The sequence below is a fragment of the Coccinella septempunctata genome, chromosome 3 (genome assembly GCF_907165205.1).
Source record: "Coccinella septempunctata chromosome 3, icCocSept1.1, whole genome shotgun sequence".
NCBI classification, from domain to species: Eukaryota; Metazoa; Arthropoda; class Insecta; order Coleoptera; family Coccinellidae; genus Coccinella; species Coccinella septempunctata.
The window spans coordinates 22,497,325-22,515,288 of NC_058191.1; the positions used below are offsets into that span (position 1 = coordinate 22,497,325).

At 36.9% G+C, this 17,964-nt stretch overlaps 1 protein-coding gene across 1 annotated transcript; it reads left to right on the top strand.

Moving 5' to 3' along the window:
- The first annotated feature begins 12,616 nt into the window (after positions 1-12,616).
- Positions 12,617-14,485, top strand: LOC123309325 (splicing factor YJU2). Its single transcript, XM_044892378.1, has 4 exons — positions 12,617-12,793; positions 12,847-13,059; positions 13,119-13,474; positions 14,025-14,485. Exons 1-4 carry the CDS (start codon positions 12,770-12,772, stop codon positions 14,395-14,397), a joined length of 966 nt encoding a protein of 321 aa, XP_044748313.1. The 5' UTR covers positions 12,617-12,769; the 3' UTR covers positions 14,398-14,485.
- The last annotated feature ends 3,479 nt before the right edge of the window (positions 14,486-17,964 follow it).

Consider the following 17,964-nt stretch of genomic DNA (forward strand, 5'->3'; position numbering starts at 1 on the left):
TTGAGCCGTTCGAAATTTTGCAAAATTCCCTCTTATATACTGGAAAATCGAAAATGAAGAAAATAATTAGCCCAACACTTTCGTGTTTTTGCAGTTTAATTTTTTTTATATAGTTGTGCTACATTTGTGATGATTTGGGCCGTTGAAATTTTCAGAAAAAACTTTCAACTTTTCCTTCTAATGGTGGATATCAGAAAAATCAGTAGATTGTCTGAAAATCAGTATATATGGCAACTGTCCTAATATTCATACCGTTGAGGTTGGCAACCCTCTATGCTGTTGAGGTATCATACAAATGTCTCCTCTTCTGTACCTCACAGATTAATATGTCAATGTCTATCCATTTTTGATTGTGTACCTACTATTTAATACAGTAATGCACAACAGAATAGAGATCAAGAACCGACTAAACTGTCGTTCGTGTGCGTTGAAACAAGAGAAACCTATATGCCCATCTGCTTCACCGACAATCCTGACGGGTGCAAAAATGGAGCGCGCTCCGACTGTTTTGTAGGCCCGACTAAAAGTCGGTCATGTGCGTTGGTGCATTAACATATGTGTTCTGCATTTCAACCAGAGACAACAACAAGATTGTCTCTGATTTCAACTGACAAAATAGTCGCCCACCGATTTCGGTCGTGTGCCTAACGCACACGACACATCAAATTTTTTTTGTTTCGTAAAATGGATATATTTACATATATATTTCAAGTGGTTGTAGAAAAAATACTCTTGCGGAAAGTGTTGCCCGCACTCAACTGCTTGCCCGAACTATGCTCCGCATCGGCAGTTTTGTGCGTAAATACCACTTTTTTCCGCACTTCAAATTTTGGGTAAAAGTTTAGATAAGCGCCCACCTCCGATTTTGTCGTCGATTTTTTCTTAGATGAAGTATTGTATGAAATGTCGATTGGTACATGTCTCAACGTCAGGAGACTTGTAGTTTGGAAGATATGATTTTTTAAAGTTCTTATGTAAATTGCGAATATTCGGTATTAATCAGTCGAATTGTAATATTTTCCCTGTTCAGCGCTTGAATAACTAAATCCAATCGTTAATGCGTTTAATTAATATCTTAAAATGGTATTTTCCTGTACAAATATGATTTTTCACTGTTCCAACCTAAACTAACCTAACATAACCTCAAAACCATTATTTATATTTTCATCGAAAATTGAAAAATTCCCCACATTTTTCGGATTAAACTTACTGAAAACGTTAACTCATCGAGTTCTCTTAAGGCTAACATTCGAATTAATCGAAATTGATGAAAAAATCTAAGACAAAAATCCAAGGTGGGCGCCAAAGTAAACAATCAGTAGATTTGTTCCAGCGACGTTATTTCTGTTTGAAATAAAGTTATGCTTTTTTCTAAATGAGCAGATTCCCGATATTTATATTGTAATTCCAATGTTGTCCAATGTGATAATTTCATAATTTACGCATACAATAATGAATTTATTCCAAATACGGTCATGACGTCTCGTTTTTCGATAAGATTGGCATCCAGAAATTAGGAGGATCAGAAATAGTTGATGATTCAAGCTGGAAATGAAGTATCTGGGGAATTTTTTTTATTTTGCTCTACTACCAAATTATCGAAACATCTAAATTTGACTCAAGCTAACAAGTGGAAAAGTTGTATGCGGAAACACCAAATACATTTACAGCGGGTTTCATAACACTTCCATTTTTCAATCAACGATTTGACAGTCACTCGATTTCTCAAATGAAAACACTGAAACCTTTTCATTTCTGAATATATTGAAGAAGTAGCAATTGAGAATAATTGAATGGACCTATGAACATCCTAATTTGATGTGAGAATGATATTCTGAATGAACATGACTGAATTATCGATTTAAATCGAATTGATGGCTATTCGTTAATCAAGCGTTGATTCCACGATCAAGCTTTATTAAACCCGGGGTTAGTCTAACTTATTTTTTTCTACTCTTTAAAATTTTTTTGAGGAAATTGACAAAATATATACAGGGTTACTGGGAAAGTCGTACTGAATATAGAAACACGTTATAATTCAGGTCATTTCTGATAGATTTGGTTCTATAATATGGTGTCCGAAACTCAACCGTTATGGAGATATTGACTTTTGAAATTTAAGACAAAATCCTTTATTTTTCGCTTTTTTATCGATTTTTTTCGGATTGGAGCTCCTAGGGGTCGTTTTCTTCATGTATCCAGTTAGAGGGTATGTCAATAATTAAAAACGATCAACAGCCACTGAACCTACCACTAACAGCTCAATACGACTACTCGACAATGGTTAAAATTAAAGAACTTTCACTAGTGTTTTTAATTTTAAAGCTCTTTTTTGATAAAAACTTAATGGAACTTATTCGGCATATAATTTTAAAAACTTTTATGTCTCTTTAGCTATTCAAAAAGTTATAACACTATTAAACGCTATTAAATAAGCGAAACATTGACAAAATGGCAGTTAAAGTAGTAGCGGCTGCAATATCGAACAATGAATACTTGCGACGGTATCCTACTCGTCTAGTACCTGATATTGGCGTATTTGACAGAGTTTATCGAAGACTGCGAGAAACTGTCTGTTTTAGTACTTAAGCTACATTCACAATCAATTCACAGGCCGGAGTGCACTTCGGCACGGAAGCTTAGCAGATGGCGTTCTCCGTTACCATTCACAATGAAATTCAAGACAAAATTTCTTGCAAGTCGCAAACAATCACTTCGGCAAGGAATTTCGTGCCTGCTATAGATGATGCTGATGCTTATGTTTTGATCAGTTACATTTTTGATTCATTTGAGTATTTGGTTCCAAGATTATTGCGAATGGTAAATTTCGTGCCGAAGTGCACTTCGGCCCGCGAATTGATTGTGAATGCAGCTTTAGGACTGACATGGGAAGACCTGGTGTTCTGGATGACAACGACGAGGAAGCAAATGGAACACGAATGATTTGAAGCAGACCCAACCACGTCAACAAATGTCGTCGCTCGACGGCTCGGTATTTCCCAATGTAAAGTGTGGTTTGTACCACAGAACACGAATATACATGCGTAATACACACTTCTGTTCAATACCCTTACGTCCCTTACCATTACAAGCCAGTGCAAATAAATATTATTTGTGTTCTCTGAAATAAATGAAGAAGAGGATTCATTGAGGCGACTGGACTTCTGCAGATTTATGCCCAATGATGTTGATTCGATTAAATAAAATCATGTAGACAGATGAGTCAAACTTTGATAAGGACGGCATCACTAATTATCATAACGCCCAATATTGGCCTCCCAAAGCGCAAAAAAAAATAAAAGGGTCACAAAAGGAGTTTCATTTTAAATGTGTGGATGGCCATAATATCAAATTACTTGATAGGGTCATACTTCCTGCCCAAGAATTACCCTCTTTGATGGAAGACTTACCGATTGCATTGAGACGAGACATGTTCTTTCAACATGATGGCTGCCCAGCGCAATACAGTCCAAGTGTTCGAGCATGGTTGGACGAGAAATGTCAATACCAATAGATTGGAAGAGGTGGACCCATACTATGGCCGGCGACGAGCCCCGATTTAACGTCGATAGATTTTATGTGTGGGGTCATGCGAAAAACCTAGTATACGACCAAATGACGCCTATCGCAAATGTCGATATTTTCAGACAAAAGGTTATCGATGCGGCTGAGGAAGAAGGCGAACCTGCGACATCTCTCGTGAAAACTAATTTGATATTGTAACCAGTCCGTCCCTCGCGGTCGGACCTTTCGAGAACCAGAGCGGTCGCGAGGTTCTCGAACAACCGCGAAGGTACCTGAATGTTTCCCGCGCCTATATAAGCCCAGCGGAGGAGCAGGTAGACAAGTAAAAGTACAGTTACAGTGCAAGTGACTAGTGGAAATAAACAAGAGTGGAAATAAATAGTAGTGTTATAGTTAGTTTGTGAGTTATAAGTGTATTAAGTGTAAATAAATAATTTTAATAAGTTGGACGTTTTAATCAAGCGAAGAAAACGTTACACCAGTTATTATTGTTCAAATGATTTGTCTTGTAGTTCTCTAAGTCTACTTTTGAGCCTATTGCTATGGTAGGTCAGGTTAGTTTTGTCAGAAGGTGCATGTGTGCAATCTGGATTTAGCTTTTCGTTTTGCGGCAATCAACTGCTTGATGTGTATGGGTATAGATCTAGATTTATCTTCCTCTTTCCTAATCGGTGGAGTACTATGAATGGCTGCCTGCTTCAATATATGTGCCTAATATCCCATTTGTAATGAAGAAGTCTAACAGGTCAGGTGTTTTGTTGGGATCAGTGAGCCAGTATATTGGACTTCCAGTGTATAAGAACGTGTAATTTTTTTCTTGCAGTAGTTTAGCCAATTCTCTGCCCTTAGTAGTTGTTGAACGGGAGCCCCAAAGTGTGTTTTTACTGTTAAAGTCTCCTCCTACAACAAATTTGCAACCCAATGTTTCGAAAAAATCTCTGTATTGATCCGTTTTTAGATTATTATATGCTTAGGCGGACAGTAGGTACACTGCAGAAATTGTCAGATTGTATGAGGCCATTTTTACCTTCAGAGTAGTGGCCCTTCTTTATATTGGTTCATTTCGAAGTGACGTATCGTTTTTTTGATGAGTACAGCAGTTCCGGATGGTTGGTGCAATAAGTTATGTAAGTTGTGATTTTAAAACAGACACCTGGTGTCTATACTTTGGTTTCACATACCAATGAGATGTCTATTGCGTTGTGGCGAAGGAAACTTTTTACTTCATTTTTGTGCCGTAGGAGGCCATTGGCGTTCCATTCGGCTATTCTGATACATTTAGTGAATTTTGGTGATTAGCGTGGATAACATGTTTATTATCATGTTGTTCTGTTGAACTAATTGTTGAAACATTCCTTTGAACTCCTGCAAGAATACTCTCAAGAGTCTCAAGTAGTCTGGGAGGACTCTGCACTCTGCTTCTTCTGAAACTCTTTAGGATTTTCACTCCCAGTCTCTGAAACAAAATCAATTAAAAAATTGAAATAATTGATTTGCGCCTACGTAAATTCTTGCACCAATTTGTCAGGAGCAATTTTTTCTATCTGATTTGCTCCTGACATATTAGTGCAAGAATTTTAGCAGGAGCAAATCAAATATTTCAATTTTTTAATTGATTTTGTTTGAGAGACTGGGAGTGAAAACCCTAAAGTGTTTCAGAAGATTCATCATACTTCAATCAACGGTTTCACGTATTAATTACAATCACTGCCAGTCGATCGCGAATATCGCGATGCACCGGTTGGACACCCCTGGTCTATGTTCTACCTTTACCTCTATTTTTTTTTGGTGTAGCAGGGGGAAAATCTGCAAACAGACGAACACACCCTCTCCTGAGGGGGAACAGTGTGGGGATTCTCACTCTCTGAGCTCGAGACCCACTAAAAACCCTTAACTGCTTCTTCATAGGTTCCGGGCATTTTGCCTATTAACCAGTTGACTCTTATGGTTTCTGGACTGTCACACGATCGTAGTCGTGTTGATATTTGTATGCTGCCTATAGCTTTTATAGGTTAAGCTCTTCTTTGGTTACATTTAAATCCTTAACTGATCTCTGGGTCTTCGGTGGTAGGTTCTTGACCTTCTAGCTTCTTCCGTTGGATCGTAGTCGACCAATCTTCGTAGTTCCTCATTTGGATGTTGTTTGGCTTTGTCGAATATCCTTTCCGCCTTTCTCTTCATAAATTCTGTAACTGGTTCCCATTCCAAGTCTTTGTAGATTTGTTTGTTCCTAACAAACCAGGGTACGTCCATCGCCATTCTAAGGAGTTTATTCTCAGTGGCCTGTATTTTCTTGATGTGGGTCTTGGCTGCGAAGCCCCATGCCGCCGAACCATATGTGAGTTGTGGTCGCGCAATTGTTTTAATCATCGTCAACTTGATGTTCTTATTCATATGACTTCTTCTGCCTATGAGTGGATAAAGTTTACTCATTGCGGCTTTTGTTTTATCAACTGCACATTTGATGTGGTTTTTCCATGTAAGTCCTCTGTCAAGCGTCACTCCTAGGTATGTTGCTTCATTTTTCCATTCAATCTCTTCTCCATCAACTTCAAGGTTTTCTTCCATCCCCAATCTTCTCTTTTGCAGTAATATTGCTTGAGTCTTTCCTCCATTGATTTGTATTTTCCATTTGATGCACCATTTGAGTAATTCATCTATGGCTTCCTGCAGTCTCCGGTGTATGATCTCTGGGCGTCGATGTCTGAACGCTATTCCTGTGTCATCTGCGTACAAGGTGAGCATATTTCTAGCATTCTTCGGGATATCATAGACGTATATTACGTAAAGCAGAGGTCCAAGTACCGATCCTTGAGGCACTCCCGCTTCTAATTGTCTGGTTTGAGAGGTTGCTCCATCTATTTTCACATAAAAGTTTCTATTCCTCAGATAGTTCCTTATAATCTTGCACATCTTGGTCGAATATCCTGCTTTTTTCATCTTGTAGATTAGGCCTTCGTGCCATACTCTATCAAAAGCTCTCTCGATATCCATCAGAACTAATCCTGTGGCCTGTTTGGTCTGCATTCCTTCGGTGACGTATTCTATGAGCCGTAGTAATTGGAGTTCAGTCGAATGTTCTCGTCGAAATCCAAATTGTTCAGGTGGAATTATCTTCAACATTTCTGTTTCCTCATTCAGCCTTTTAGCGATAACCCTCTCGACGATTTTTCCTAGTGCTGATAGTAGGCTGATTGGTCTATAATTTTGAGGAAATTTCCGTTCCTTTCCAGGCTTGTTGAAAACTATCATTTCTGCAGTTTTCCATCTCTTTGGGTAGTATTCGGTCCTCATCACTCCGTTTGTTATATTCGTCAAGGCTGCTATTCCTTTTCTAGGCAATTTCTTCAACATATAATTCGTTATCTTATCTTCTCCCGGCGCTTTCCTGTTTTTCAATTTCATTATGATCTCTTTGATTTCTGTTGGTGAAGCCGGTTTTGGAATGGTTTCGGTTTCCGGTGGTTCCATCATCAGTTCTTCGTTTGCCTCCACTTCTTCTTCTAGATCTTCATTGTCATCATCATTTCTGTAATTTATTCTGGCTTCTCTCTCAATTGAGTCGGCCAGTGCTTCGGCTTTCTCAAGTCTCGTATATACCATTCCGTTTGCTCCATGCAGTGGAGGTATAACTGTCCGTTCTCGTCGTAAGCGTTTTTGCATTTTCCAAGCCGAGTGATCTATTGTATTCAGTTCCCTTAATCTCTGGTGCCATCTGCTATTACGCAGTTCTGTTAAAGCATTTTTCAATATCTGGCTATGCTTATTCAGTTTCTTCTTGTCTTCTTCTCTTTTTGTTGTTCTGTAGATTTTTCTGAGTCTTCTGTTCCTTTTTATAAGTTCCTTTATATCCCTTGGCGTATCTCCGTGTGAATGTTTCGGAATTGGTTTCCTTATTCTCTTGGTGCTTTCTTCATAGGCTTCTTTTATTTGATTTTCCAATTTTTCAACTGCTTCATCTAATTCATCCCAGGTGTTTATTTGGGGAATTTCCGTGATTTTCTCCTGAAGTAAATTCTTATATTTCTCCCAGTCTGTGCGATCCTTGGTTTGTGTCTCTTCTTCGTTTCTTGGGCCATGTCCCACTATGAATTCTATGGGATTGTGGTCTGAAGTTCCGTCTTCTATTGTATCAATGCTGATTTCTTCAGTGATGTCTTTCATTACGACAATGTCCAGTACATCAGGTAGTCCATTTACTCTTGGTATGTAGGTCGGTATATCAGGTCCTATTACAACTGCATCAAGTTTTTCAGCATAAATCTTCAGTCTTCTCCCGTTGGTATTTTCCACTCTACTATTCCATTCCTGCGATTTGCAGTTAAGATCACCAATTATGATTTTAGGGTGTCTTCCTTCTAGTAGCATTTTTAGATCCTCTTCCAGCATGTCCTTATCCGGTGATTTATAAGTTGAAATAATCTTCACTTGCCCTCGATTAGTATTCACAATAATCGATATTGCTTCTACTTCTTGTCCATTGAATATTTGGTCGAAATGGTGATCCATATTCCTTCTAGCCAGTATAGCAACGCCACCTGTGCTGTTAGGTCTATCATTTCTGTAAATATCGTAATTGGGAAATGCTATCCGAACGTTGGGGTTAAGTCTCGTTTCTTGGAGAGCTATGACATCCGGTCTCTTCTCTTCAATCAGTTCTTCGAATTCTGATCTGCGGGCTCTCAATCCTTCGACGTTCCAAGAGACGATTATGAGATTGTTCTTTATCGTCGTGTCAGCCATTAAATATTCTTAATAATTTGCTGCATCTTCTTCTCAATCTCTTTCTCCAGATTGTGCATCATCGTGCTGAGGAGGTTTTTCGTGAACTTATCTAGTTCCTCAGTGATTCCAGAAATTCCTTTCCTGGTTTCGGCTTTTTTGACGGTTTTTGGCTTTTCCTTCTTTTTCTCTGGATTCTCCGTGTCTTTGACCACTTTGGTTGCAGTTTCCTGGGGTTTCTTCACTTCCGAAGAGTTTTGGGATGGCCTCGGTGTATTTTGTGTTGGCCTCGAGCTGGTCTGGTTCGATCTTGGCGATCTCTTGGTCTTTTTAGTGACCAATTTCCATTCGCTACATCCCTTGTAGCTGGCTGGATGTCCTTGCTCTCCGCAGAGAACACAAGAGGCATTTCGCTCCTCGTTCTCCCTGGTAAGCGTACACTCCTTGGAGCTGTGATTACCGGAGCATTTCACGCACCTCCATGGAAAAGTGCACTTACTTTGGGCATGTCCATATCGCTGACAGCGGTAACATTGTCCAGGCCCAATAGTCCTTCTCTTAGGTTCAACAACACAGTTCATGTTGTAGAGCCTTTTCACCTCGAAGATACCCTTATTCTGGGTTTTAACCAGCAATAAGGGCATCGGCTGTTTTGTTTTATTCGAGGTCATCCTTATGACCTCAGCATCGACGATCCCTTGATCCTTGAGGTCGTCAAGGATCGTCGGGATATCTGCATCCAGCGGTAGGTATCTCACTACCGCGTATATTTTCTTTTCTTCCTCCCGTTGAAGAGTGTAAAACTCCCTATTTATTTTATGAAGGAAGTCCGTCATCCTTCTATGATCATCGGCGCTTTGTGGGACGATTCTTATACCGTCCTTTACTGTCGTCGCTCTTTGGTATTTAATACCGTTTCGCATTAACGCGTTCGAAATTGAAGTCCATTCGGACGTACCTCTCAGGGTGACAGGGGGGATTTTTTCTTTTCTCTCCACTGGAGTGGTTTTCTCTTGGTCTGGGGTTTCCAAGACTCTTTTCTTGTTTGTATCTTCATTTGACGAGGAGCTATCCTTTCTCACTCTTTTGGCGGGTGGGGAAATTTTGGTTTGAGGGGTTTTGACCACCTCCATCTTCTGTTTTTGAACCGGTAAGTTCACTTCTTGGACATTTTTCAAAATAATGTTCTTCTTGAGTGCTTTGGAGTAACTTCCTTATTTCCCTCCTGCAACTCGAGCCTCTCCCTGAGATTTTTAATCTCAGCAACTAAACTAGATACGCATCTATCTAACTCATTCACCCTCGCTTTCAAACTTGCGTTCTCCTCTCTCAAAATATCGTGTTCGGACACGACATTAGCGATTTCTGGCGCGTCTTCTTCCATTACGGAATCGCAGTCCGAATGGTCAGACATTTTAGAATCTAATTAATAATTACTTCGCTACTCAAAGAAATTGGAAATAAAATTTTTCAAGACAAAAGAAAAATGTATCTCATGCATAAAAACAAAACGGCTCATCAAAAATTCTCTACGCTATGAGAAAAATCAGAAAGAAAGATACGAAAAATAAGCTCACCTGATGTTTTCTGCAGTACCAACGAGAAAAAAATCCCTGGACACTTAGGATGAACACCAACTTTGAAAATTTTAACGAATTAAAATTCCGATAACAAATATAGAACCTACAAAAACTTCACAGACGGAATCAAATATTCCGTAGCTTTGTTAGTGGGCACTTTCACCTCCGCTTTCACTTTTACGGCACTGTGACTTTCTCGTCCGCTTTCTCTTTTATAGCACTAGGAGCACTGTAGCACGTCTTCTCCTGTCAAGCGATTGACTGTCGTTACCTCTATGTACGGTTCCGTCTCCGTCATAGATATACTAACCTAACATGGATGAGCCCTCCCATATTGGAACTATGGAAGAATGTGTTGCCAGCGCAACTAAGAGAGAGATAGAGCTAGTAGTGGCAAAAAGCCCGCAAATTCCATTCAAAATGCATTCAATTCGTATGGAAATCTGTTATTTCTGCGTTTTTCATGAGAATTCTAGGAGCGAACATGAACATTTCTGAGCGTATGCATTGCCTAAATGATTATTTGTTTTTATAGGTGCAAAAATTCATGATTGGAAGCGCACTTTTCATATGAAAATTCAAGGAACTTAGCAGGAAGAAAAATATAAATCCTATTGCGATCGCACTAATGGTTTATTTAATGAATTTAACTGAATACAGAGTGTTTCAAAATTTAATACAATAAGTTTAGGGGTTTATTCTCTTGGGAATTTTTAGGAAAAATGGTCATACACACATAGGACCTCAAACGCGAGCTGTTCGGTTTTGAAAGTTATTTTTCTGTTTTTTTTTATAACCCCTGCTATTTTTTAAATGATTGGCTGAAATTTGGAATATGCTTCAAGCTGAAGGTTTTACATAATCGGACATGTAAAAAATTAATGAAAATCTACAGGGTGATATTTTTTCAGAGGTCGTTCACCATTTATCTTTTCCAGTTTTTTTTACTTTAGCTAATGATATACTACGAACTAAAAATGAATTCACCGTTTCATTTGCAAACTTTTTGAACCCTCCACTTTACTTTTGCTGCTATTATCAAGACAAAAAACAGAAAGTTTGTACAGGAAATATAACCCCAGAATTGAATTGTTAAAAGCATTATTGTTTAATCATATATTAGTAATTGTGATCTCTTTCAATATAGTAATCAATATAATAATAATGAAAATGCAACATTTTGAATATAAATAACTTTTATTTGCATTAGAAACTGAACTACATGACATTCACCAACACAGCAGCATCTTCAAGTAAATGAAGATATACTTTTATTTGTATTTAAAAATTATCATCCTGAAATTACATTTACTACACAATCAAAATTGAAAATGAAAACAATTTCTAAGATTCAACAGGTATTAAAAAACATATTTATTAGTACATATAAAAAAGGATAGAATGACAAACCGGCCTGGTCAGAAAGTTATTTGAATGATATTTATTTAAATCTTATACACTCATGAATTATAAAATAAATGTTAGTTTTGCATTAAATGGTTGTTCTTTAAAATTACCAATTCCTGATTCTAGACCAGAAACTTAAAAAAGCTAAAAGTACTGACTGAAAATAACTACTACAGGATGGGCAAAATTCGTTGTCTACTGAGGGGATCTCGAGAACTATAAGAGCTAGAAGAAAACGGATGATACGTGACAAGCATCTTTGTAACCGTCTGTTCCGATATTCCTGAACAGTACTGTCAGTATTTCAGAGACGATGCCTATTGGCCCAGTCGTTCAAGTTCTATTGTTATTCGATTGCTGGCCAGTAAAACCAGCAATATCGGAACAGGCCTGGATCATACAATACTCCGACGTCAGGTGCCACGGGCACCACGGAAATATCTAAAATGGAGACGACAAACTGCTCTGTACTGATGAGGGACAATAATCCCGAAACCGGTATACAGTCTGTGTTCGTATTTTTCATCCTATCTGGGAATTCCTGCGCCGATTCATGACTAGCCCGCATTAAGGGAACGACAAATCTTTCAATTACTCCATTTTGGATATTGTGTGAAACACGTTAAGAAATATGTATTCGAGTCATATATTCAAAATATTTTATTATTGATGCCTGAAATGAATCATTTTAGTAAATTTGTGTCGAATTCTGACGGAGACTTCATTTTTTGTTTTGTTGATGTGGTGGACTCTGATTGTGAAATATATTTTCAAAATTAATTTAACCAACTGTAATAAGTGATTTTGTAGTGGATCTTGGTCTTTAAAGTGGTCTGATATATTACTGAAAATATTACCCAGGTTCAACCTTCTAAGAACTTGTATGGTGAATGAGGCAACATTGAATCTAGAAATATTATCAAAAGCTCTTATAACACTTTCGGCTGTTAAACAAATTTTCACAACATCTCCTGAAGGTTTGCATAAACCTCCCCTATTTTTGTTTTCCAAAAGGGAAGACAAAGATACATCACAAAGTAGTGATTGGGCACAGATCTCACAATTTAGGGACTTGGTTATTTTTCTCACAATAAATCCAGCAATATATCCAACAACATCATACAAATACTTGGAACTTTGAATGTTGTGTAGAATACTTAGATGATGTAAATCATTTTCTTCAGGTGAATTTAAAATATCGATATCATTAAGGGAATCAACTGATTGATATCGGCTTCCAATGCTGGAGCTTACATGCAGTATGCTCGTTTGGTCCTGTGCCAAACAGTTAGCCTCAGAAGATGTTTTGATTTCTGAATGTATATTAGATTAGACAGTAATAGAACAGAGATTAAGTTATTAGTTCTATGGTCTCCGTCTATATTTATAGGTTATGTTTGTATTTGTCAAAATCTAAAGTTTACATTTTCACAGGGACTTTAGTTTATAATCAGGGATATTATATCATTAATATTTCTCGTTTATTGTACAGTTACTAGTTCAATTAATTCAATAGAACTTTTGTTGAAGCAAAAATGTCTGAGAGAAAAGTTTTAAATGTAAGTAGCCAATACAAAGAATCTTTTGGATGTTTCATTATACTTTGTTTTAGAAATACTATCCTCCGGATTTCGATCCCAGTAAAATTCCTCGTATGAAATTACCTAAAAATAGGCAATACACAGTGCGATTGATGGCTCCTTTCAATATGCGATGTGAGACCTGCGGTGAATATATCTATAAAGGCAAGAAGTTCAATGCTCGCAAAGAGGATGTCGAGAATGAAGATTATCTGGGAATCAGAATATATCGATTTTATATCAAAGTAAGTACACATTATCATTCATATATTGATGTGAGTCATATGCGAACTCTCAACTTCAGTGCACAAGATGCCTCCAAGAGATCTCCTTTAAGACAGATCCCAAATCAACTGATTACGTCATTGAAGCAGGTGCAACAAGGAATTTCATGGCCCTTAAACTTGCGGAGGAGCAAGCTCTACGAGAAGAGGAAGAAGCCAAAGAAGAGGAGGCCAATAATCCTATGAAGTTATTGGAGAATAGAACGAAACAATCTAAAAACGAAATTGAACAGTTGGAATCTTTAGAGGAAATTAAAGATATGAATAGAAGACAGGAAGCTATTGACTACAATGCAATGTTATTACAGTATGATAGTAAATTGACAGAAAGAGAAAGAGAAGAGAAAATGCAACAGATGGATGAAGAATATATTAAGTATGTATTATTAGTAAAAACAATATTCTTGTAGTAGGTCCCTAGTATCACATATAGTGATGAACGATATCATGATTATGATGAACCTTGAACTGTGACCATTCCTTTTTAATTCAAGTGATTTGAAAGCGTGACATGATAACATCTTCAAAATTAGTATATCATAATAAATTCCAAATAGCAGAGCTAAAAAAAACTGAACACCACAATAAGGTGCCAAGGCCAGAAAAAGCCATGTTGAATTTCATTGTGAAAATTATCTTTTCAATATGGTTCTATGCTTTCATTCTCCTCTCTTCTGATTATTGCGTCTTGATGAGACACTGAAATCGGTGAACTCAGCTTCATCAAGTTCACTGTGTCAAATATGCAAGTACAGCTTGGCTGGACGAGTAGGATGATAGAGCTGTAAAACTGTAATAATAATTTCACCTTATTTTGAAATATCTGATTCAATCAGAGTTCGTGATTGTGAATGACTAGTGAATAATCACATTTCATTGAGACTCTGCTCTTTATGTTGATAACAATTACAAATAGAATATTTTAGGACGATTACATTTGGCCAGAGTAATAAGAGGAAAGTAGTAGTTGAAGAGGAGATTATTGATGAAGAACCTTATGAAAAAAATCCTAGAACTGATGAGATCGAATCCAAAGACTTTTCTACAGATCCAGACCCTATCGTTAGTTCATCTACTTCTTCATTTAAATGGGAACTTACAAGTAATGTGAAACCTGTCAAGAAACCTGGACTAGTTTTGGTAAAACCAAAAAATAATGATTCAACCCAAAGAAAAGATGAAGTTGAGGGAAAAAACGTTGAAAATAGTAGTAGAACTATATTACCTGGAAATGCTCCGCCATCTTCAGCATTATCATTATTAGGAGAATATTCTGATAGTGAAGAAAGTGACAACTGAAATATTTTCATATGTATTTTTTGTATATAGTAAATTCAGAATTTTGCTCATAAATTTTTCAAACTGCAGCTTTCTCTGTTGTATTTTACTCTGGTGTATCATTTCAAGAATATAATGCAGGTATTTTTTTGCCCTGTTTCTGTAATTGATATTGTACATATCAATTAGTGCCGCCGTGTAAGATACCTGAGCAACAGTCAAATAATAAACCCTCAGCCAAAAACCCCCATTATTTTCACAATTTACTGATGGAAAGTCCTTCAGACTAGATTAAAAATTTCAATATAATCTTGATGTCAGAAATATCTTAATGAAAAAGATATTCCTTGAATGTATGGGGTAATATATAAGAAATCACTTGAATTGAGCATACAGGATATGTCATGCAAAGTGTCAACTAGAACGGAATGTGATTTTTTACTGCAAGTTTCCCTTTCTGGGTTTGTATTTCAAATGGGACAAATAAAATAGTTATTTTCACGGGCGTAGCCAGGGGGGGGTTTTCGGGGTTCAAACCCCCCCCCGAAATAATTTAGGTACATAATATCAGTTTCAAAGAGTCTCACTTTATAAATCAAAATCACAGAAATTTCATTTCAAACCACCCCCGAAACTCAACCCTGGCTACGCCCATGGTTATTTTCCTATGAGGTGCGGGCAAGACACTTTCCGCAAGAGTTAGGAACAATATTTTTTCTACAAGCGCTTGAATATATGAATACATCCAAAGATTATAGAGTAGAAAGATAGGAAACGCCCTCATATCGCTAGTACTAAAAACCGACTACATTTTGGCCAGTGAAAACACATTTGACAATGAGATGGCGCTGAAAACGTATTATCAATACAGAAAAACTGTTTAATAACAGTTTTCTCTTTTATAATTGAGGGGCGCGAAATTCGAATTCTATTCCTTGTATTGAATTTCAATATTGACGTTGTTGAGACCAGAAAACAAACATCCTGAGCGACAAAACAAAAGGATGGTTTTGTTTTGTGACCAGGATGTTAAGTTTTCATCTGAACATTGTTTGGAATCGATTGGTATCAATGAAATACGCTGTTGGATGTGATAAATTTTTATTTGCAATCTATAAAAAATTTACAAAAATTTGAAATTATGGACAACGAATAGAGCTTTGACTAGGAGACAAGAGTACATGGTTATCTGCTATAGTTACGTGAAAGGTGTTTTTCTGTGAAAAAGTTTCGAATTAATAAACTGAGTTGAATTTTTACAATTTATATCAGAAATTGATATGAACCAATATTCAATTTACCGTCATAGGAACCACAATTGAAAAAAACCTTACAGAGGTATACAAGCCTTGTATTCAAGTCCGTCAGTATAATTTCTTCATGCTTTTTCATGATTTCTTCATAGTATGGTCACGACACAATATAGAAATTGATTGACGAATGAACACTCACAGAAGGTTTCATAAAACTTTGACTTTCCAAACAACAATTTGACAGTCACCCGATTCCCAAATCGAAATCCATAAAATTTTGCATTTCTGAATATATTGAAGGCAATATTGAGAATCTTTGAATGGAAGGTAAGGTTAATTGGTGTAAAAGTCATAATTTCCCCTAAATGAGTCCTTCATGTAAGGGATGCTTCCTGCATACAACAATTCACGTGGATAAACAGTTCTCAATCGACTCGCAGTAAAATGTTCATTGCACATGGTGTAGTCAGTAGTGTTTGCAGGCCTTTACGCCCTGAAAATTTTATCGACTTCGTAGCACTGAAAACAAAAATCAATGAATGACCGAGTCACATGTTACCAGTTAATACTTACATTCCCATTTTCCTTAGTAAAATTCGTTTTATTTGATCCACAGTTCTTCACCATACAATAATTTTCGAACGATATTCTGAGGTTTTCGCCAAGAAATTAGACAAAAATTTCAATAATCAGCAACTAGAACGGGCTCGGAAAACAAAAGGCGATACGAGGTTGTCTATGGATACGAGAATCAAAACATTCAAAACCGGTTCGATCAAAATGGCCATTTGACTCTGACATCCCGCAAAATTTCATATGTCCCTCGAATTAAAATTTTAACCAGTCTTAGGGCCTTAAAAACACATTTGAAACACAGATGGCGCTCACATCACTCTAGTCGCTTCGTTTCCTATCTTTCTACTCTATAATCTTTGTAAATGGCCATATGACTCTGACATCTCGCAAAATTTCATATGTCCCTCGAATTAAAATTTTAACCAGTCTTAGGGCCTTAAAAACACATTTGAAACACAGATGGCGCTCGCATCACTCTAGTCGCTTCGTTTCCTATCTTTCTACTCTATAATCTTTGAATACATCCATTTCACGAAACAGATCATATCTCATTTGATTAATTCATATATAATGACAGACGTAATTTTGCATGTCGTTACTAAGATGTCTAAAACACTGGTGTGTGCACTTGTCACTTTTTGCAAGCATCAACATTTCAGCAAATCGAGGATATGGGATCAGTTTCGTGGCGGCGCCACCATGTCATTTGCTTCGTTCTATCCTTGTTCTACCAGAGGAAGTCCAATGAAACTACCTCGTTTTATTTTGTTTTGCGTTGATTTCGAATATCGATCAACGAGTTTATTTTGTCAGCTATTAAGGAATATTTGTGATTTAGTTTGATTTTCGTTGTGAAAACATATCTGTCAATATTTCAACATTATCGAATAAGGGTTCGAAGAAGTATTTACTATTCTTCTTCAAGATAATTTCCCTTTGAAAAATTGAATTCGTGAGGGGGGTATATCAATATGATTAATAAAACACATTTGATTGGCCAAATATCCAATATATTCAGGAAATTTTCACTATATCTACACAGGAAGAATATTTGAAGAACAGACTCGAATAGATTTATGTATTTCTGATTCTCAATACTTGCTCACAATTCACATTACGTATTTCCAATACAGTTTCTTTGAAATATTGCTGAAGTTGCCATAAAACTTATATCCGTCCCGAATGTTCGTTCATCTGATTCGGTTCTGCCCCAAATTCCAACAACACCGAATTCTTAGCTCTTGATGGTAAATACAGAAAACTGAACTTACTGAACGACATGTTGAATAAATGAATGTTCTACACCCTTTCTCGAAACTTATACAATTTCACATACCAATAATCGTTTATAAATAAAAATGAATAATAATAAAAATAAGTCGTAGGAAAATATTCAAATTATTTTCAAATATCAATTGACAATGCTCTGTCAAATTCTAAACAGCGCTACCCTACCTACAGTAGGAAAAACGAAACTGATCCGATATCCCCGCGAAATTAAAAACAAAATCGAATCAGTGAATACACCAGAGTTTTCTTAGAACATAGAATATCAGGAAGGAGCTTTTTCGAATAAATGTGACGGGAATTGTGCGACGGAAACGGCCATATTGGTCTTCCAAATTTTGATTTGAAAAGTGGCAGACTTGGAAGTCAAATGATTCTGTTATCTGTGGCCAAATAAATAAAGTGATGTTTAAACTTCATTTTGACAACAACACTCCATGGGCGTAGGTGATGTTGAGTCTTAGACCTTAAT